Below are 21,038 nucleotides of genomic sequence, written 5' to 3'. Positions count from 1 at the left end.
TACGAGTATACCAAGTTTACAATGTATAAATAGAGACCACAATCTGTACATATAATTAATAGAGATTCTTCCAGCTCATCATCCTCCTTCTTAACGTATCAATCAACAAAGATTTCCATTAATAATAATGTCTACCTCGCGAGCAAACATCGTCTTCGGCGCCGGCCTCGTCAACGACAGCAGCAAACTCAACACGGCAGAGAAGACCATCGAGGTCCTCCAGGTTCTGAAGCGCCACAACATCACACAAATCGACACGGCGCAGATCTACGGCCGCAGCGAAGAACTCATCGGCCAGGCCAGCGCCGCAGCCCAGGCCTTCGACATCGACACCAAGCACGGCGGGGGGTTCCGGCCGGGACGCTCATCGCGTGAGGCAGTCATTGCAGATGCAGAGGAGAGCTTAAGGAAGTTGAAGACCGATTCGGTATGCACCTCCACTCCCTAAGCATTTCTCCTTTCACTCCACCTATCGACAGACAGTCACAGCAGAGATAAGCAAAGCTTACCCATAATCCCAGATCAACATCTTCTACATCCACGCACCGGACCGCAGCGCCCCGATCGAGCCCACTCTCGCCGGCATCAACGACCTCTACCGCGCCGGCAAGATAAAGCACTTCGGCCTGTCGAACTTCACCGCGGCGGAGACCAAAGAGGTCCTTCGCCTCTGTCAGGAACACGATTACGTGCGCCCGACCGTGTACCAGGGGAACTATAACGCCATCTCACGCCTCATCGAGACGGACCTCTTCCCCTTGCTGCGGGAGCACGGCATCCGGTTTTACGCGTACAGCCCCATCGCCGGCGGGTTCCTGACCAAGACGAGCGAGCAGCTCCGGAATGCGAGCGGGTCCAACGGCCGGTGGGACCCGGACTCGGGGTTCGGAAAGGTGTATCGTGGTCTGTATATGAAGCCGGAGATGTTGAAGGTTCTTGACGCTTGGAACGAGGTCGCGGAGAAGGCGGGAATCCCCAAGGCAGAGTTGGCGTACCGGTGGGTGGCGTATCATTCAGGGTTGAACGGAGATCTTGGTGATGCGATCATTGCGGGAGCGAGTGGTGTCGAGCAATTGGATCAGACTCTGACGGTGTTGGAAAAGGGACCCCTCGAGAATGAGGTCGTGAAGCAAATTGAAGCGATATGGGAGGTTGCGAAGGAGTTTGCGGTCTTGGATAATTTCAACTCGCGCTAGGGGGTTGTGAAGTTGCTGTTGGTTTCAAGTTCATACATAGCATGAGTTGGAAAGTGTAACATATTTGCCTTTTTTGATACTGAGTAATAGATATTCAAGATTTTCGATATTCGTTACAGCCGCCTGGAATTTCAAATCAATCAATTAGGTCGAACATTATCATCTCTAGATCCGTAGTCAAAACTTCAGGAGGTCAGTTCTTTCACTGCTAAAATATCTTAGATAAAAGGACACTGTCCTCTCCGCGAAGACCTCAACTCCTTTGTAATCTGCTGCAGCTCTTTCCGACCCTTTCCTTCGAAATACTTCGGGCCTACATCAGGGACGTAGTACCCCTGTGGATAATACTTCTTCCCCTCATCACCAGGTAAAGGCCGGCCAAAAGCCCAGGTCAACCAGGCGACTGGACCCCAGCGGTTCCGCAACGTCGGTTTGGCGTAATAAGGCGCCGCATCCCATTCCGTCGAGAAGATGCGACCATGTTCGTCCACATCCGTGAAAGTCTTATACCGTAGGATATACGGCCGGGGAAGAGCGAGGTGGCGCATCGCAAACCGGCGGACGGCCAGTAATCCCGCGAAGACCCGAGCATATGCTGTCGGAGGCGAGTCGTACCTAATAGTAACGTCAATCCAACCGGCCAGCGATGTTACTCAGATGATGTCGCGAGTCTTGAGGTAGCACAAGTGCACTCTTGCGTGGGGGGGAGGGGCGAAATTGAAAACCCACATCATAGCTCGTCGCAGACGATCGTCCATCATGTAAGACACAAACTTCAGGCCAACATGCTTGAACGCCTCCGGGACCATATACAGCAGCACCTCCGTGGTCTGGTCGGCCGTTTCTCGGTTCTTGACATGGGGTACCATGCACTTCGCTTCGTAGGCATCAGCCCAGGCCATTGCCTCCTCCAACCAATGCAGGCCGTCCTTGAACCCCGTCTTGCCGGACGGCAGGGCATCGTAGCTGATGTTGAGGTTATCGCCAACGCTCTTCCAGAAGGTACCAATGGCGCATCTCTCCAGGTCCGTCGCGCTTCGCCATTCGTACTTGTCCAGGAATCGGACGGGCTGCACGGCGAAAAGCGCTAGCGTGTACAGCATGTCATCCTCGAGGATCTTGCCCGAAGCACGATACCCACTGTGGATCCAGCGGGTGCGCGCAATGGCGATACGAGCACGTTGCGACGAGGGCGCATTGCCCATAAACTCCTGGACCAGGACAACGGTATCAGCGTAGCGCTTGAGGGAGGTCTCCGGCTTCGAGAACTGCGCCGTTCCAGCGAGAAGTTTGGAGATGGTTGGGACGCCGTAAGTCTGGATCGCCGTCAGTGATCTGAGATGGCATAGGATGCCGAAAACAAAAAAGGACACTAACGCGGAATAGTGCGAACTGGAGGGACTTCAGGTAAAAGAAAGGAAACTCCTGCTCTAGCATGGTCTTCTGAATCGCCCATGCGTCATCGTCAGTCATTCGAGCGAAGGACTCGCGCGTGGGATAGTTGTATCTCTTGTGCACCCATTTCACCAGGCGGAACCGTAGAAGGTTCACCAAAGTGACATAGGAAGTTATGGCGAGAATGAAGTATGTCATGTAAGGATGGGACGAGGCGCGTGAAGAGAACAGCGACGTCCCCCTCCACTCGGGAAAGTTCTCCGTGACATTCGCCATCGGCTTCTAGTGGTGGATCTAGTGTCTCTGCTCGATGACACTTGATAGAGGCCTCGTGCGCTGGAATTTATGGAAATGTTTTTGAAGTCTATGATAAACTTGTGGGGACACCGCACAGGCTCCGGGGGAAGATAGATTAGCGGGTACTCCGTACCGTTGCGGATAAGTACCGATGGGAGTTCCATGGATATCCCGGGTCACGGGTCTGGGGGAAGAGTAATTGTAGGCAGGTGAGTGGCTGCCCTGGGGCCTGGGGCTGCATCTTCAGTCTCCCGCATCTGCCGCCAGATCAAGGCGGTGAGCTTTCTTCATACTGCGAATCCTCCAATTGCCTCCATATATCCCTCCCATTCAGCGAAAGCAAGCTACTTTGTCTTGAAGCGAAGCTATCATAAAATTCCAAGCGTTGAGCCACAGACGGCCCTCCTTATCAGCCCGAAAGAAACGGCTAATCCATGGTTGATGCTGATGTGCGCTGCACCGATTTAGAGTAGCTCATCTCGACTACTAGCATTGTACAAATGAAACAGGAACTTAGAACATATAGAACTCCTGCTTCAGGTGGACACATACAATAGAGCCCTCTAAATGACGAGGTTGACTTTTGAGCTCAGGGCAGACAATTGAGAGGTCGACTTTTCCAGGAACAATGGTCGAGAAAGCACCTGAATAGAAATCAAAAAGCAAGGATACAAATCCTACAGACCGAGGATGCATCCTCGAAACATTTACTCACAGTACAGACGGGGCTTGGCGAGTCCACATCAGAGTATGCACAGGTTGTCCAGCCTGACGCGGCATACTTATCCGATGTCCCCCAGCTGGTTTCACGCGATCAGCCAACCGGTTGAATGTAGGCGATACTCGGAGAAATACGTCAAAGGGCCCATGTGAGACTTCAAAATGGAGAGAGAGAATCATGAACTCATCTTCCATACCTCCCGATTTGCGTTTTATGATCAAGCGACAACAAAAACTACCTTTGCGTCTGTTATTTACCCCACGATTGGGCAAATCGATGATCTTCCACGCGATAGTGAAAATACCCCCTCCCCCCGAAAAGCATCTGCTAAGAAAGGCCTAACAGGTTTGTTGCTTTTCCTGGATCACGGTGTAATGGTTTACTTCCCCTTACATGGTTGGAGCATTCCGTTGGAATGTATAGTAGAGCTTAAAATGGCAATATCAACAATGGTATGTGGTCCGCCTCCAGCCACATGACTTTCTCCGTTACGGAAAACCACACCACCTTCAACCTATGAGATCAGAAAGCAAGAAACAGGATGGTGACATTCGCACGCAATGGCAATGCGTAGAAAGGGGCTCGGAGGGGTTCCCCTTCTCTGGGGTTTGGTTCTTCTTTGATGTTCTCATGGATACCTAACCCCTTCGTCCTCCTAAAGAGCATAGAGCTGGGGGCGGAGGGTGAGCGGTGTAACGCAACCTCTGGTGAGACTAAGGAGGGCAAAGACAGGGCCCTAGCTAGCGGGAGGGTTGTGGAATGTCGATAGAGAAAGTAGCGGGTTGCACGACCAAGGACAAAGGGTGATGTCAGTCTAGTAACCTGCCCGGGGAAAAAAAAAAGAGGTGAAGTTGCACCCGCCTGCTGTGTCTGCCGGTAATCCTGCTTCTGATTGTGGTTTGTCTCCGAGGATCACATATATACTGGGGTTGGTTCCTGGTTGTACTTGTACCCGGCTTGTTGTTGCGGAAAAAAAAGCGAAAAGGAAAGCTGCGCGAAAACGGCATCCCCTTCGCACCAGAGAAGCGATTTCCCCCGACCCCACCTCAATGGAACCCGAGATCGAAAAGCAGGGAGCATGTTCCTCTCTGCAGACGAGTGTGACAGTGACACATGAAGAGTCCGGAGCCGAACGACCCTTCCCGGATAAACGCGAGTCGAAATATCAACGATGGACGAGGAGCATCAAAGGGCTGGAGACCCGCGGCATCGAGCCGGTACCGCTGGAAGAACGCATGAAGAACACCAAGTTTACATCGTTCGAGATGTTCCTTACGTGGCTGAGCATGGGGATGGCCATGAATAACACGATCACCGGATCGCTAGGAACGCTGGTCATGAAGTTGAGCTTCACCGATTGTGCGCTGTGTGTGATATTCAGCACCCTCCTCGGGGGTCTGGCGATTGGATATATGAGTACCTGGGGTCCGCAAAGTGGGAATCGCACACTGGTATGACTTGCTCTTGGGCGACATCAGACACATTTGGATACCGCACTGTTTAAAAAGCCTCCCCAGCCATCAACCCAGATAACTGACGGCTCCTCTTCCTCCTAGATCGTGTCCCGGTTCTTCATGGGCTACTACCCCACCAAAGTATGCTGCGTATTGAACGTGCTCTCATGTCTGGGCACCGGGATGATGAGCGCGACGGTAGGCGGCCAGCTACTGTCGAAGCTATCGGGCGGAGGTCTCTCGGTGATCGTTGGAATCGTGATCGTGGCATTGGCGAGCTGGACGATGGCCACATTCGGGATGCAGATCTTCCAGTACTATGAGAGGTATGAGGATCGACCACCCATGACATTCCCGAGCGCCCCGAGAACTGACATCGGAACCTCCCCAAGGTATGCATGGTTCCCACAGCTGATCGTCTTCTCGCTCCTCACCGGGTCTGCCGGCCCTCAGTTCGACTTCGACAGCCCGTCGGTGGGCACAACCACGCAGATCAACGCCAAACGGCTGGCGTTCTTCTCGCTCTGTCTATCGATCCCCCTGTCGTGGGTGCCGGTCGCGGCCGACTATCACGTGTATTACTCGCCCGATATCAAGCGGTGGAAGATCTGGACGGTGACCACCGTCGGCGCCAGCCTCGCGTTCACGGTGACCCTGCTTCTGGGTGCAGGTCTGGGCAGTGGGGTGGCACACAGTGCCCGATGGAGGTCGATCTACGACGGCACCCCGGGAAGCCTGCTGATGGCCGGGTACGATCGACTGGGTCCCCTGGGGCGACTGTGCGCCGTGATCAACGTCCTGACGATTGTCTCGAACAACGCGCCGGCTTCGTACTCGACGGGGATGAATTTTCAGATGCTGGGAAACGTCTGGCGCAGATTCCCGCGCCCCGTCTACACCACCGCCAGCACGTTGGTGTACGCCTCGTGTGCCATCGGCGGTCGTGATTCCCTGTACGACATCTTCCGGAGCGTGATGCCGCTGATCGGATACTGGGCGATCATCTGGTTCACGATCGTGGTCCAAGAAGACCTCCTCTTCAATCGCGGCCGGGGCTATGATTGGGACGTGTGGAACGATCGATTAAGACTTCCCTTAGGCATTGCGGCCAGCATTGCTTTTCTCGTCGGGTGGATAGGAGCTATTGTTGGCATGGTACCTCACTCTCTCTCCGCAGTGCATCATAAATTGGGATATTCGCTGATAGTACGATTAGGATCAAGCTTATTTCACCGGTCCGGTGGCGGCGGCGATTGCGGAGGGATGCGATTTGGGGGTTTGGCTGGGGATGGGCTTTACCGCCCTGGCTTTCCCGCCCTTGAGACTGCTGGAGATCAGGTTCATTGGCCGCTAACTACCTGGTGAGATGTGAGATACTCAGATGGCAGTGGATTGGTGGATGCTAGCTGGGGTGCTGCTATGTAAGCAAGTTTATATCTTTCTGTCGATTTCGGTGTGCATAGATTTTGGTGTCGAAAACCCTACAAAGACATACGAATGATGGCCTAAATATAGTGATAGTGATTTCAACATGAATACTATGAGAACTGTAGTAGATCATCCATTGGATTCTGCCTCGCCCTGCTTGCAAGCAATAAAGATCAAGCAGGGCATGTCGGCATATCAGTGAGCAGCAAAAGTACACTTTATGTACAAGGTAAGCTAAGCTAAGCTATCTTTTGAAAACTGAAAACACAGACCCAATTATAATAAACTTGCCCTTTTTGTCGCTCAGGTCGCCGCCCATCCCTATGCGAGAGGAAGAAGGACTGTCTAACAAACAAGCGAAGTGAAAAAAAAAAAGGAAAAACAGCGGATCCCCCTTTGAAAGCCACGTACGCCGAGACCGAGACACCTTTCCCTGGGATATGATTGGTATTGTGAAGACAACGATGCTATGACACAAACAGGTAAAGCAAGGCTAGAGGAACCTCTGCAAAAAGTACGCAAAGTAAGTTCAAGACTGGCGAAACAGCAAAGTTCGAATGGAAACAGGGTATGAGGAAGAGGAGATAAGTGTACACAGGCGAGAATAAACCGAGCGTGGAATCATTGGAGCGAAACAGGACAGCAGAATCTAGTATTGCACAGGTAATATAGCGTGGGACGCTCAGACATGGCTTTGACTGGACTGAGACTGACGCGACGTAGACCGTCGGCTGCGGCTGGATGGCGCACGCTCAGGCGGCACATGATCAAAATGGGGTAAAAGATCAGGGTTCTGGCTCGGGGGTGTCTTCGAGGCGCCCTTGAAGTTTCCCACAATTTGGTCATCCGCAGCAGTGTCCGGATGAATCTCGATGCCCTGTTGCTTGTCTAAGCCTCCGTGGGGGCTGTCGGCCTGAATCCTGAAAGGCTCGCCATCTCCCTGCGTTCGTTCGATTGGAGACCAGCCTGCAATACTACCTGCCACAACACCAGCCATAGCAGCCGCCGGCCCGAATGCTGAATTGGACCGAGACCGTGTGCGTCGTCTGGATCGTGATTCAGGAGTCGCTGGCATGGGCGGAGTGCTGTCACTATTGTTCTCCACAGGTGTTCCAGGGATCGAGTTCTCCCGAGATCTGGAAGACCGTGATCCGCTTCGTGATCTTGGGAGAAGTTCTTCGGGGTGTTGCAGCTTGTGCTTCAAGTGCCGGAGACGGCCTCCGCGAACAGTCTTAAGGAACTTCAACTGATCCCGGATCTCCTCTAGAGCAGGATTCCACTCGAAGCGGCGGTCCTCGTCAGAGACCCAAAGCTCAGGTCCCTTCTTGCGGTGCCAGAAGGTAGGGATAAGCCTGGCAATGAGAGCATCTGGTATCAAGCGGATGATCACACCTACTGGAAGCGAGATGACTCCCAAGACCAGAGACACGCCCCATTGAGGCCCGTTGAGCCGCACGACCGAGAATGCTTGACCACCGACGAAGATAATGAGAATCTGTCCTCCAATGATAATCAACTGAATTCCAATGAACCACGCGTTTTTCAACATCCCTTCAAAGATGTTAAGATTGTTATCAAGTCGACGAGAGTTCCATTGGTTGAAGATCTGCATCCAGACGAACGTGTTGAACACGACCGTTTGCATGTGCGAAGTGTCCTTCTCTGAGTGATAATGGAAGATCGAATTCCCGGAGAAGTTCAAGACAAGGGTGACGACCAATTGATAGATACTCTGTCCGATGATCATCTTCCACATGGTTGGAGTGATGAGAGGCGCAGACTTTGGCTCGGGCCTGCGGTCAAGTACATGAGGAGAAGGCGGATCCGTTGCTAGAGCGAGAGCAGCGAAAGTGTCCATGATAAGGTTGACCCAGAGAAGCTGCACTGCGGTCAAGACCGACTCTTCGTCACCGCTTGCGACAGCAGAGATAAATGTAAGTAGGACAGCTGTCACGTTAACAGTAAGTTGGAACTAGTGCCGGTTAGCTTCTGTCTGCTAGTATTTAACTTTAGCCTCAAGTCAAGGGGATATTGTACCTGCAAGAACTTTTTGACAGCATCGTTGACAGTCCTACCCCAAGCCATAGCCTTGATGATGGATGTGAAATTGTCGTCCATCAGAATAATATCGGAAGCTTCCTTCGCAACCTCAGTGCCGGAAATTCCCATGGAGAAACCAACATCGGCGGTCTTAAGAGCCTGTGCATCATTGGTACCATCACCAGTCACAGCAACTGTTTCACCAAGCTTTTTAAGCTGAGCCACCAAGATCTTCTTGTCATCGGGACTCGACCGGGCTAGGACTTGCAAGCGAGGAATGATCTGGGTCATCTGTCGACTGCTCAATTGGCGAAATTTAGGCCCCTCAATGGCGATTCCTCCCGGCGTGAAGATTCCGCACTCCTGAGCAATAGCCTTGGCAGTTGTGATGTTGTCACCAGTCACCATCCGCACGAAAACGCCCGCGCGTTGGCATTGATGCACCGATTCTGTTACGCCTGGGCGCAACGGGTCCTGGATACCGAAGACACCTAGTATGACCATATCCTTGAAGACTGAATCAAAGACAGCGAGTGAGCGATCTTCTTCCTGGGTTGCTGCACCCCGCGGAGGCCACTGGTCGAAATCACGATAAACCAAACCAATAGTCCGCAGCGAATGAGAGGCATAGTGGTCAATGAGTTTATCCATAACAGACCGGTCCTCATCTGACATGGACACTTCGGTAAGATCTTTCCTCGCATCACTGACAATTTTGGTCGCACGAGCCACAAGAATTTCCGATGCACCCTTGACCAACATCCGATACTTCCCATTCTCCATCTTGATGATCACGGCCATGCACTTACGTCCAGAATCGAAAGGCACCATCTGCACAATAGTCGCGTTGTCACGTGCTTCGCTAACTGAGCCCATTCCTAGGTACGTCCGAGCGAATCCCAAGAGTGCTGTCTCGGTCTTAGAGCCGACAAAGGTTGCGGTACCATCCTGCTCTCCTTCGAATGCGGTCGAGTTGATCGCAATTGATTTGATCAGCAGGTCCTTGGCTGGGCCGGAAAGGCTGGAAGAGAATTCTGAGGGAGAGACGGTGGTTACCGGGTCCCGGCCTCGGTCATCGTCCGCACGGAGGGCCGGTCCTGAAGATTTGTCTCCAAAGCGGAGGTTCTTACCCAGAGTGGCAGCGACAGCAGTCATCTTATTTTCTGTCAAGGTACCGGTCTTATCGGAGCAGATAGTGGTCGCGTTCCCCATGGTTTCACATGCTCTCAGCAATCGTACAAGATTGTTATCCTTGAGCATTCGAGTCGTAGCGAAGGCAAGCGCAAGAGTGACCGCGAGCGGCAATCCTTCCGGAACAGCAACAACAATCACAGTCACAGCAACAATGAAGATCTGCAGGAAAGCCTGGCCCTTTTCGGAGGCACCTCCCATGTCTTTCAACTGTGCGAGGAACTTGATGAACAGAACAACGAATAGGAGCAAACCAGAGGCGAGACCAAGCTTCGCAATGTACTCGGCGAGTACATTCAACTTGGACTGCAGTGGAGTCGTTTGGCCCTCGTCTTGAAGCGACATCATTGTCTTTCCATAGGTCGAATTGACACCAACCGCAGTAACCAGGAATGTTCCCACACCTTCGGAAACCTTTGCACCGGAAACGATGAACGGGTCATGCTTTGAGACGTTGTCGTGTTGCTCAATGGCGCGGTATACATCATCGGCAGACATTTTCCGAAGAACGTCTGACTCGCCAGTAGCGGAGGACTCGTCACATTTGACATTGTGGCCTTCGATGAAGATCCCGTCTACCGGAATCATGTCACCGGGTTCTAGATGCATGACATCGCCCACGAGGACATCATGAACCGAGATCTCTGAGGTCTTTCCGGAGCGAATCACCTTGACTAGGCGGTCATCCTTCTTCTTATTCAACTTGACGAACTGACGTTCTTTTTGCCAGTCATTGGCAGCTCCTACAATAACGACAATCAGAATAGCCACAATGATTGCGACACCTTCAACCCATTGCACTCGGGCCTCTTTGCCGGTGGCTGTCACAGATTGGTAGATACCCAGAGCAAGGGATATGATGGCAGCTATCGTCAGCAGGATCAGCACCTTGTCATTATATGCGATCCAGGCCAACTCCAAGAAACTTTTGGCCTTCCTTTCCGGGAGTTTATTCGTCCCATAGATGCGGATCCGATCCGTAAACGACCCGTCGGAAGGTTTCGCGGCGTTCGAACCCTCTGATGTGTGATGCTGAGGCGAGGGAGAAGAGGACTTGGGCGTGGCCTGGGTCGTCTGCGAAGCCGTGGCATCTTCAAAGCTCACAGCACCGTCCAGTTCGTTCTCGTCTAAGCTTAAGCCACTGCGAGCGTCGGTGCGCAGGCCTTTCTCAATTCCACGAAGCCCGCCAAGAGCATGCAGGGCTCCAAGGCTCTTCGGATTCAAAAGCTTGTTCAACTGGCCAGGCGAGAAGGCGAATTTGTTGTCTTCCACTTCGAACTCGGCTTCTCGGCCTGGGTCGGGCTTCAGGGCATCCTCATCGTTCACAATCGTGTTCTGCGTCAAGTCGGTGTTGGATCCATGCGATGCAGTCGGTGCGTATGTATCTCCTCCGTACGAGCTGGACGATTGATTCGAGTCCTGCGACTCCAACGAATTCCCACGTGATCTTGTTCCCGGTACAGCCAGGTAGTTCGAATTGGACATGGAATCAGCCATCTTGGATGCGGGAGAGGAAAAGTTATGCGGCGACGTCGGTCGACTTTCGTAGTCTCTGGCTTCGGAGGAGGCAGCCGAGCGAAGGGAGGTAGGCGAGACTCCGCCGTTGTTCAGAAGGGCACTGGTGTCGTGCGCATCGACATTGTCGGTTGAGATCTGGAGCGAAGGTTGCGGCGGGATGGGCAAGATTTGCACCGGCGGCCGAATCTGTTCGTTTGAGGGGGAGGTCACGGCCGATGTGTCAATGGTGATTGTCGGGGCCCGCTCCCGGCGCAGGGGAGTCGACCCCGACTGCCTGGGATCTTGGCCATCGGGTCCGGAGTCTGGCATGGTCGTCCAGGGGAGGATGCGACCGAGGACAGGGTGGGTCTTGGAAGTGTAAAGAACAAGGCAAGAATGGGCAGGGGATAATCGATTAGTGTTGGGTGGAATGCGATCCGGGGAGGAGAGGATGGGTCGAGTGCTGCGGTATCATGTATTCCCGATGCCAGGCATTCAAGGGGACGAATCTCATTCCACGGCGCAAGGTGAGACAATTAAGCTCAAGAGTATTTCATGGGATCCAACGGTCGTATAGGATATCCCATGTGGTCTAAGTGAAACGAAGTCTACCGATTGTCGCGCCGTAGCCGCAAGTCTGGTCCCGTCGTGTATTAACGTCCGCGTTTACCAAACCAGCAACGATTCAAAGTCACCGACTGTAGGCGCGCCCGAGATGATAGTCGAGTAAGCGATTGATGGGGCGGAGGGCAAAGGGAAAGAGGCGAACGAGGGCCGTGAGCGCCGGAGGTTGACCAAATTGTCAGGAGCAGAGAGCCGGACCCCGTAATGTGTATCAGGAGCGCATTCAAGCGGGAAGATTCTAAAACGACGAATTCAACGCCTAGGCCGTGACAACTAGCTGGTAACCAGTGGGACTAAGTCAAAAGCGTCGATATATCACTGTTTAGCCCTGGCTCGGATTCGATACGGTCTGGTCTGGAGTCTGAAGAGATGGGTGGGCTGGGATCAACACCAGGTAGCTCCGCGGGCACACCGGGGTCGGGGGGGGAGGAGGATGGGGAGGGAAAAGAGGCGGGATGAAGGGGGATTGAGGAGGGATTGAAGAGCGAGAAAGCGCGAACAGGAAATGATCAAATGAGGGGATAATTAGGATTGGGTATAAACAGGGCGAACGAAGGCACCTGCTGCTGGCAGAAAAGGAAAAGAGGGACGAAGAAAGTGAGAGAGAGAGAGAGAGGGTGAAGGTGGAATTAGAAGGGGATCCAGTCCCTCGGTCAATTACGTCTTTACTTTCTTCTTGGTCGGGGGGGTTAGAGGGAGAGGAAGGAGGCAGCAGAGCAGTAGCAGGTGTTATGCGTCTTGTAATTTAAATTAAGTTACCAGACCCATTACCACTAGTGCTCGGAAAGGTTTAAAAGAACCCTGCACTTGTGGTCCAAACAGCCAATCTCAGCTTCGACAGGAAAAGTGAGTCGCCGTCAGCCCCACCAGAGGGTCCACGGATTGGTCCAGATTTCAAGGCTCATCCATGAAACGGTCCGGTCATCTTCTCGTTTGCAGATACCATCAATTGCAAGGGAAGTATACAATTTCGATGAAGATACTAGATATCTTATAGTGAGCATCAACAGCATCGCACAGCAAAATGGTGGGAGCAGCAGCAGCAGCAGCAGCAGCAGCAGCAGCAGCAGCATGTTATCAGACTGGAACCACGAGAGTCCCAATCACGCCTTCTTGCCACCTCTTCAATACCCAGATAGACGCGCTTGGGCTACTAAGGTAACTAACGATTGTTGCAGAAGCTCCCACCCCGGCCGAGCTGTAACCTCACTCGTCGGTTCCGGTTTGCACTGCCTCACTCGACCTCCTCCCGTCATCGAAGTTTTTTTTTCTTCTGTCTCCCCTTTTTTTCCCTTTTCGTCCTTTCGGATTGAATATTTCATGCTATGATCATGGCTGGGTCGGCTTCTAGAACTTCGACTTACATTTCACTAAATCAAATTAAAATTATTTGTTCAATGATGTGTGTCTGCTGTGGTCCATGTGCCCGCCCGTTACCAGTGAGGTTAACTTCATCATTACATATGCTTCTTGATGTGTAGTAAGAGGTAATTTAGTATTAGTTCAGCATTCATCCGAAACCACGGAATCATGCTCCATGACAAACGTCCATCGAGCGGAGTACATGTACGTACCTCTACACTGGTCTAGCTAGTCTCGCACTGTCAATGCTGGATGAGTCGTCCAGCAGGTCACCAGCCAGCTCAAACCCGATCCATCCTATCATAACACTCAGTAGCATCACCGCTAGGGTTGCCACCTCGCAATCGGCAAGATAGAGCGATCTCGCTTGTCTCACGCACTCTATCTAGCTCACCACTGCCAAGTGATCATATAGCTGAGCTACATCCAAGTTCCAACACTTCTCGCTCCGACTTCGTCAACGACTTCTGTGCGTCCTGCAGCATAAGTTTCCATGCCATGCTGGAGAACGAACCCGGCCACTAATTATCTCCTCCCCCAGCCAACCGACGCCAGGACCGGACCCAGAAAGGGAGGGACCCAGTCCCACCCCGCGCGCATAAAGTCTCTAGATCCAAAGTATACTATGTAAGAATCATTACTTTGCTACGAGTACGTATGTATCAGACGGAAGAATACAGATGGTTAGTTAAATCAACCTACTCATACTACACACTACAATCAATCCACTGTACCAATGATCCGTCAGTGATGACCACTACCTAATGCCGTTCCATGCAACTAAGGTAATATCCGTCCGTACCTGCCATGCTGTGACCGGTGGAGACCGGATCCACCTCCATTGCAAGATTGCTATACCCACCCTCGAACTTATTAGACGGGGGAAAGGACGAGGGGAGGAAGACGCCGAAGCACCATCTGCCATCTGCAATCGACTCGTATATCATCTCATCCCTTCAACACGCAACACGCATAACCACAACACTCATCAACACATCTTCGATCCTCACCCTCTCACAAACGAAACTCTATCAAGACCAACAGCAGCCACAAAAACAACCCACAGCTCCTCAAAAACCAACCCTCCTCTCTTCGAACCCAAAAGAAGGCAAACCCAAAGTCCCGAGTTCTCCAGGGCCATCGACCCAGATACGGATAGACGGACCTTGGCAGAAGGGGGCGGTGCAAAGGGGAGGGACCCATCCACGTCGTTACGCAACCTTCGGGTCCGGGTTCTGGACACCTCACTAGTAGGAGTCTAGTGCAACTCATAGTAGAAACTTAAGGTTGTGACTTTTGCCCTTCCACTCTGGACTTGATTGGCTATTGAAGTAGAATTTACTGAGGTAGGTGTAGTGCCCTGGCTTCACTTTGGGTGTTGTTCCTATCGACGACGGCGTGACATCAGCCGATACACATGCAAACTTTTGGAGAAGAGCACGTACACAGGCCATGCAATATCATTTTTGAATTCCTATCTTTCTCTTATCGATCGACTACCAACTGTCCAATATGACTAGTGTACAAATGATCTTCGAAATCTTCAATCAATTGATAACCTCCCAACTGACATCCTATGGTCTCGTCTGATACCCATCATCTCACACACGTAGACGGCGCACCCCAACATGACATCTATCCCAAGGACAACCCTCTTGCCCTGAAACTCAAACCCAGACAATAGTCAGTCAATCCCCAGGTACAGCACAGGTACAGTACCACCTAGACCCCGTATAACCCGGACAAAAGTAAGACAAGTAAGGCACACGTAGCCCTGAGACCACCACCACCCTTTCAGACCGTATCACAACAACAACACCCGAGCACAATAGCACCTAACCCACCTACTGTTTCCTCACATCACATTACATTACATCAAGTGAACTAGTACCTAGCCCGAGAGGGGAGGAATTCCTTCACCGCAAAAAGCATAGCCACAGACAGATGTCGTCAGCTCTTTTGCCCTCTCGCGCGCGCGCGCGCGTGAGTGGGTGGAAACCATCAGACCCATCCTTCAGCTCAGCTCCTCACGGCTCTCCAGTGGACTTATCCCATCGAGATAGCAAGCATCATCATGATATTGGCTGGTCCGTTACCGTTACCTTGAGAATTGTGGATACGTTTCCCATATCCAAAGCAAGATAATCCGCGAGATTCTACAGCTCATACATCCTCATCCATCCGGAGTATACCTTGTCCAGGACACAAGTCGAAGTACCAGTCGAAACTGAGCATGGAACCCGGCAAAAGAAAGCCCCAGTGATAGAAGGAGCTATCAGTCCACCCAAATAGAGGAGGGTTCTCAATATCGAAAAGTCAATCACCCAAGCTAACTGAAATCAACTAATGCCACCCTAAATCCCTCTCCCGGCTTGTGTCCGCGCGCTTCACTGCCACAGTTTTCCCGCGCCTGCATCACCTTCAAGGGGGAAAAAATCCCGGATTTCCGACGGGTTGGGTCCAGCCGACCATGATCCTTCATCACTATCGAATGGAAGTAAGTGACTAGTGCTAGCTAGTCAGCCTGTGGGGTGGGTGTTCTGAACCTGCAGCTGGCTGGCTAGACTATGTGCTCTTGGACCTCAATTATGCGCCACTACGATACGGGATGTGAATGAGTAATTGGAACAAAAAGAGGTGTATTGTATGTATGTGATGGAACCCAATTCCATCCTCTCAAAGACCCGTATTGCATTAAAATCCCTAGTCAAAGACGCCTGATAATGAGTTCCCCAACCGCCTCTCAAAAGCCCCAGTGCAATCCAGCATACATGCAAAACCAAGTACTGCGTCACAGTCGCAGAAACATACAACGACGACTGAGACAGACAGGGAGTAAATGAGAAGATAAAAGCAAAGAGGAGGCTAATGTACATACATGCATCATGCCGATCCGTCGTGAATCTCTTGTGTCATATTACAACAGTAAGTACACGTCTAAGCCCGGGTGTGTTTCACTGCGCCGCGCCGTCATCGAGCTCATCTCCCTCAACCGTCTCCACGTTCCAGAGCCCCAGCGATTCGCCTCCCGGTAACTTCACCCCGGGCTTGGCTCGGGTGTTCACCATGGCTTTGCTAGACAGCGCCAGTGCAACCACCAGCTCTTGCATACGACGCGAGACCACGAAGGTCTGTGTCAGTAGGTCGTTCTCCGAGACCTGGAGCGCGAGGTTCATGCACTGCACGAGGATCTCGCTGTTGAGGATTCGGGCCGAGAAGAAGAGGGCGTTGTGGTAGCTGAGGAATACCTCAGGAATATACAAGTTTCGGATTTCTTCCAGCTCTGCTTGCTCGGATTCTGTGAGGGTTTTGATAGATTAGTTTGGGATGATCTTTCATTCGTAGGCGAGGGCTGGTGCTTACCCGTCTCAGCACCGACTAGCCATTCCATGAGCATCAGGTCGACAGGGTCACTGGCTTGACCCAATGCAGCCTGTACTTTCTCTCTAAGGTCTTTGATGGTGCCAGCATCCCGATTTTGTCTAGCCCTATTGTCTGGTGAGCATTGCTTCCGGTGCATTACGAACAAGCGCCGGGACTTACGCGTCGAAATTCTCCCAAGCGAGCGAAAACTTCTCGAGGCCGTCGAACGCCATGATCAAGGTTTGCAGATCACGCATGATTTGCGATTGCTGTAGCAGGAGGCCTGTGTCACCCAAAACCAGATTGCCGTTTGTCTTGGAGCGGCTTCGTTTGTGTGGAGAAGTGAACGGTATGCTTTTAATGGGACTCGAGGGCTCGGAGGCAGCAAACTCCTGGTCGGGGTCCATAGCGAGTGCGAATTTGGCCGCCAAATCGAACCCAAAGGATTCACGGGAGATGTCGGAAAGGTTCATGCGTCTGCTCAGCTCTCTCGCAGCGGCCAGGTTTCCGGTTCCTGCAATGTTGTTAGCATGACGGACGACATATTGAGACGACTGACGTACTGAAGAATCTCCGGTACACCTGGGATCCAAGCTGACAGATCCTGCCCCATTGTCCGTCAACAAAACGGAGCCACTCCAGACTCCGAATCACTCGTTCATCTACGTCAGAGATCTCCGTTCCAATGACATCGTGCCTTGGGATAGCTAGTTCGCGATCGCCATCCTTCCGTGTTACAACCTTGGAGGTGAACTTCATTGTCCTTGAATGGTCAATGGCAGAGACCTTGTTGCTGATATACTCCCACTGGGTCTCCAAAATGTCTTCAACGTCAATCCCATGTTTTTCCATGAGTGAGACGAGGAGCCTCCGTTCTCTCGGGTCAACAACCTCAATCAAGACGCGCGCCAGAATAATCCGCTTATAATGAGTGGGCAGAAGCGAGTCATATAAAGGAATAAGATCGACGAGGCCAGCGTCCTCTAAGTTGGCAATATATCCGATGATATTGACGGACGTATTGTCAAAGAACATGGTATCCGCCCGTACCATTCCGAGACGTCGGGTAACAATGAGCAAGTGAGTTGCAATCCGTAAGGCATCGCGGTCCGTCGCAGTAATGAGGAGGCTATCCTCCACGGACGTATGTGGCATCTTAGGAACCAGGGATGACCCGTCCGATGGATTGTTCGCAACCTGAGAGATGGCTTGGGCCAGTGACATGAAAAACTTGTCATACCCTCTACACAGAATGGCCGCCTGGATGGTGCGGTATGGGTTGCGAGCCTCAAAACCGACGCGGTCGTGATCCCGGGTGAACTCGATGAACTTTTTTACTTCATCGTAGCCTGCCGGCTCCGCAACGTAGGCCACTTGCGCAGTGGGCGAGTGACTCAACTTACGCTGAAGCTGTTTGCAGAATCCTTGGTAACGGGAGAGTACGGCGCGGTTGAAATAGACGTAGAGGAAGTCATCCCAGCTTTGACAGATCTTGAAGGCGGCCTCAGTCTCGCCACAAAGTAACGAGAAGACAGCCCGCTCATAATCTTCAATCTTTGGGTTCCGCGCTAGAGCACTACAAGCAGCACTCCAAGTTTCCTGAGACCGCCAATTCATCAAGCGCGTGTGTCCATCGTCAACGGGGGTGCGGCCTTTGTGAGTCTGTACGTCAACACTGGAACCACAGATGCTGACCGCTCTCCAAGGCTCCAGCCTCTCCGCAGACCACTCCCGGATCTTTGACCAGCTCTCGCCCTGTCTGAGCATCTTCCAGAGTGTCATCCAAGTGGCGCGCTCGTAGTATTGATCCTGTTTCTGGAGGTTCTGCTTCTGTCTCGTGATCGCATCGGGGTCCAACTGAGTAACCAAGGGTTCGGAGTCTTCTGACTTGAGCAAAGAGGCGGTGATTCCGGGATCGATAGGCTCAAGGGGCTGAGGCCAGGCTCGCAGTCGCTTGTGTCCCTTGATCGTTTCCTTCGTGTAGAGCCAGCCAAAGGACCAAGAGCCCTGACCCCGCTGAGCTTGTGTCTCCAATTCCGAAATCAGATCGTCAATATCCTGCGAGGAGTTTTTGGCGGTGTACTCAAGCCATTTCAGGATCACCACACACTCCACCGCGTACGCGTCCGAGTCGAGGAATTGCTCCCAAACTTCGCGGTCAGATGAGTAGCGGTGCAGGTTCTGGAAAGCGGTTGCTTGTCTCTCTTTGGATTTGGCTATGCGGTGAGGGTTGGTGATAGTGATGAGGTTGCAGAAAAGCTGCCAGGTGCTTTCCTCGAGCTGCAGTCGTTGCATTTCTTCTTGTGCCTTGGTGTCCATTGGCCCGTTGGCCCGGTTGGCGCCAAACCCCAGCTTCGCGCGTTTCAACGTATGATCTTTTTGTATGTCCTGAATCGTGCCACGCGCGAGCTCTTGATAGCTTCTCACGAGCTGGTAGGCAGCTTTGTAGTCCTCGAGCTCACCAGCCCGGTTTCCCTGCTGTTTGAAACGATCCAACTTCTCGGCAAATGCTTCGATTTGACGCGTCACGCGGTCCGCCGTGCGGCGAAGAGGGTGTAGAGCTTCTTGTGCGCCTGCTGAAGTGAAGAGATCCGGAGTAGCGGCAGCGGCCAAACCATCTAACATACAATTAGCGACTTCCCCGTTGTAAGAGGCTGTATCCGTCGTACTTTGCTCGGTGGGAGGGGGACTCAGTTCCAGGGGCGATTCACTGCGATTCGAATCCTCAGCGGAGTCGTTGTCCGGACCGTCCTCTTCGTCGCCGTAGTCGACTTCTTCTTCTTCTTCCTCTTCATCCTCGTCGTCCTCGTCCTCCTCCTCCTCCTCCTCCTCCTCATCTTCCATATCCCCTTCGTCATCATTAGTTTCGAGATCCTCGGCCTCATCCATGGGCTCGTCATCACTATCATCAATCTCGATGACATCGGTATTGTTCGGCGCTTGTTGATGGTGCTGGATATTGAACGCAACGGTTAGCGCACCGCCTGGACGGGCGTGTCAACAGAACCGCAGGAACACTTACATTGATGGAGGTAAAGCCGGCCGGGGCGCCCGGGCCAGCCACGCTGGTCAGGGGAGCCATGAGCGCAAACGAAGGAATTGAAAAGTGGCGCTCGATGCGACCCTGTATTTGAGGACGTGCTGGGGAGGAGAGTTGGGGGTGGGGAGAGAATAGCGCAGGATAGGCGTTAAGCACCCAAGCAGGGTTTAAAGAAGAACTGGAACTTCACTCAATCACTTGCACCTTCTTTCCTCTCTTGCTCTGCTTGGCCGTGTTTTGGGGCCGCTCAGCCACTAAGCCCAACCAGGTCTAGCGCGGCCACATCCGCGCATTGAAATATCGTGGATTTTTTTCCTTCCCTTCTTCTTTTTCTTTTTTTCTTCAACAAATGTCATATAGGCAGTCATTAGAGTCTCGGGGCGAGAGTTTTCAATATTCGTCCAGGTCAATCGGCCTCTTTGCGTGCTCACGATTGTCTTAGAGGGAGTTGCAGTTCTTACAACTAGCCTAGCTCTTACTTATGAGAGCTCAGACTGCAAAGGAATTGCTACATTCAGCTTTCGAATTTCGACCCGGATTTTTCGCACACCTCTACAGTAGTATTCTGGTCAATGGTCTTTGGCCTCGCATTTCGATTTCTGCAAAGCTCGGTGTGGTAATATATACACGTCTATGCACAAAGCACAGAGCAACAGTCATGAGCTCGCGTTCAAGCTAGGATTCCTGGCCTCGTTGCTTCATCCTCAGTCGCAGGAGACTGGGCTTGGGACAGCTCGGGGTTTTCGCTTCTTCGCCTTGCTCCTTGTAGAACGAATTGCAGCATTCGTAGAGGGCATTGATTTGCGACTGGCACTTTTCTTCTTGGTATGAGTTCTTGGTTAGACAAGCTGATAGGGCTCGGTTAGTGACCTTGTCGCTGGGAGAAGGCTCAAGTGAAGTTACCTTGAATGGCACACTGCAGAGAGTCAATGGATATGTCTCTCATATGATGCTCAAAGACAAACTTACTGCTCGTGGATGGCAAGGGGGATCATATGCTAGATCCTCTTTTAGTCCGCCCTGGCCTCTTGTCAATCATGTTCAAGGCTGAGACGAGAGATGTCCAAAGGAGCACTGCGGTCTTGCTTACCATGACGCAATGATATATATTGAGTAGCAGTAAAAGGCAAACGCTGGCTGGAATTAACAACCAGACAGAGCAGAATAAACCGAGGCAATTGCGACTAAATATGCATAAAGCAATAAAGCAAAAGTAAGGGGAAATCAACGCTTTGATGAAGGAGTGAAGAGGAAAGCGATGTCATTCACTGCGCCAGGTAGTTATTGCACAGTCAAGCAACAGCCTATAGGCCTCCAAGGTGTTACTGCGGCCGATTGGACCTGCGCCGCAAAAATAGATTCTCCGTCAGTCATCACCGGTGGGGAGGGTTGCTTCTGCCATCGCCGCCAACCCATCAACCCCGATCTAT

General features: G+C 52.2%; 6 protein-coding genes across 6 annotated transcripts; 2 read left to right on the top strand and 4 right to left on the bottom strand.

Moving 5' to 3' along the window:
* Nucleotides 1-83: 83 nt before the first annotated feature.
* On the top strand, nt 84-1,197 carry BO86DRAFT_405529 (aldo/keto reductase family protein; the record flags this gene model as incomplete). Its single annotated transcript, XM_025674101.1, has 2 exons — nt 84-427; nt 522-1,197. Exons 1-2 carry the CDS (start codon nt 128-130, stop codon nt 1,194-1,196), a joined length of 975 nt encoding a protein of 324 aa, XP_025533417.1. The 5' UTR covers nt 84-127.
* A 217-nt stretch (nt 1,198-1,414) lies between these two features.
* Nucleotides 1,415-2,789, bottom strand: BO86DRAFT_300453 (uncharacterized protein; the record flags this gene model as incomplete). The annotated part of the gene is made up of 3 exons (XM_025667457.1): nt 1,415-1,811; nt 1,926-2,512; nt 2,574-2,789. 3 exons carry the CDS (start codon nt 2,787-2,789, stop codon nt 1,415-1,417), a joined length of 1,200 nt encoding a protein of 399 aa, XP_025533416.1.
* A 1,464-nt stretch (nt 2,790-4,253) lies between these two features.
* On the top strand, nt 4,254-6,417 carry BO86DRAFT_424246 (uncharacterized protein; the record flags this gene model as incomplete). The annotated part of the gene is made up of 4 exons (XM_025675444.1): nt 4,254-5,060; nt 5,166-5,389; nt 5,456-6,218; nt 6,280-6,417. The coding sequence occupies exons 1-4, from the start codon at nt 4,659-4,661 to the stop codon at nt 6,415-6,417; spliced, it is 1,527 nt and encodes a 508-aa protein (XP_025533415.1). The 5' UTR covers nt 4,254-4,658.
* Nucleotides 6,418-6,933: 516 nt separating this feature from the next.
* On the bottom strand, nt 6,934-11,857 carry pmcA (putative P-type calcium ATPase). The gene is made up of 2 exons (XM_025677430.1): nt 8,529-11,857; nt 6,934-8,463 (listed from the first exon to the last, which is right to left on the bottom strand). Exons 1-2 carry the CDS (start codon nt 11,547-11,549, stop codon nt 7,174-7,176), a joined length of 4,311 nt encoding a protein of 1,436 aa, XP_025533414.1. The 5' UTR covers nt 11,550-11,857; the 3' UTR covers nt 6,934-7,173.
* A 4,005-nt stretch (nt 11,858-15,862) lies between these two features.
* On the bottom strand, nt 15,863-19,799 carry BO86DRAFT_327917 (nucleoporin Nup84/Nup107 family protein). The gene is made up of 5 exons (XM_025668623.1): nt 19,591-19,799; nt 17,132-19,520; nt 16,749-17,082; nt 16,569-16,693; nt 15,863-16,503 (listed from the first exon to the last, which is right to left on the bottom strand). Exons 1-5 carry the CDS (start codon nt 19,648-19,650, stop codon nt 16,160-16,162), a joined length of 3,252 nt encoding a protein of 1,083 aa, XP_025533413.1. The 5' UTR covers nt 19,651-19,799; the 3' UTR covers nt 15,863-16,159.
* Nucleotides 19,800-20,149: 350 nt separating this feature from the next.
* Nucleotides 20,150-20,889, bottom strand: BO86DRAFT_384607 (DUF1903-domain-containing protein). Its single transcript, XM_025670922.1, has 4 exons — nt 20,699-20,889; nt 20,578-20,628; nt 20,512-20,524; nt 20,150-20,456 (listed from the first exon to the last, which is right to left on the bottom strand). The coding sequence occupies exons 1-4, from the start codon at nt 20,699-20,701 to the stop codon at nt 20,284-20,286; spliced, it is 240 nt and encodes a 79-aa protein (XP_025533412.1). The 5' UTR covers nt 20,702-20,889; the 3' UTR covers nt 20,150-20,283.
* Between the last annotated feature and the right edge of the window lie 149 nt (nt 20,890-21,038).

Source organism: Aspergillus japonicus (genome assembly GCF_003184785.1).
Source record: "Aspergillus japonicus CBS 114.51 unplaced genomic scaffold BO86scaffold_1, whole genome shotgun sequence".
Classification (NCBI taxonomy): domain Eukaryota; kingdom Fungi; phylum Ascomycota; class Eurotiomycetes; order Eurotiales; family Aspergillaceae; genus Aspergillus; species Aspergillus japonicus.
The sequence above is the reverse complement of the archived record's forward strand: the minus strand, read 5'-3'. Positions and strand labels throughout refer to the sequence as shown.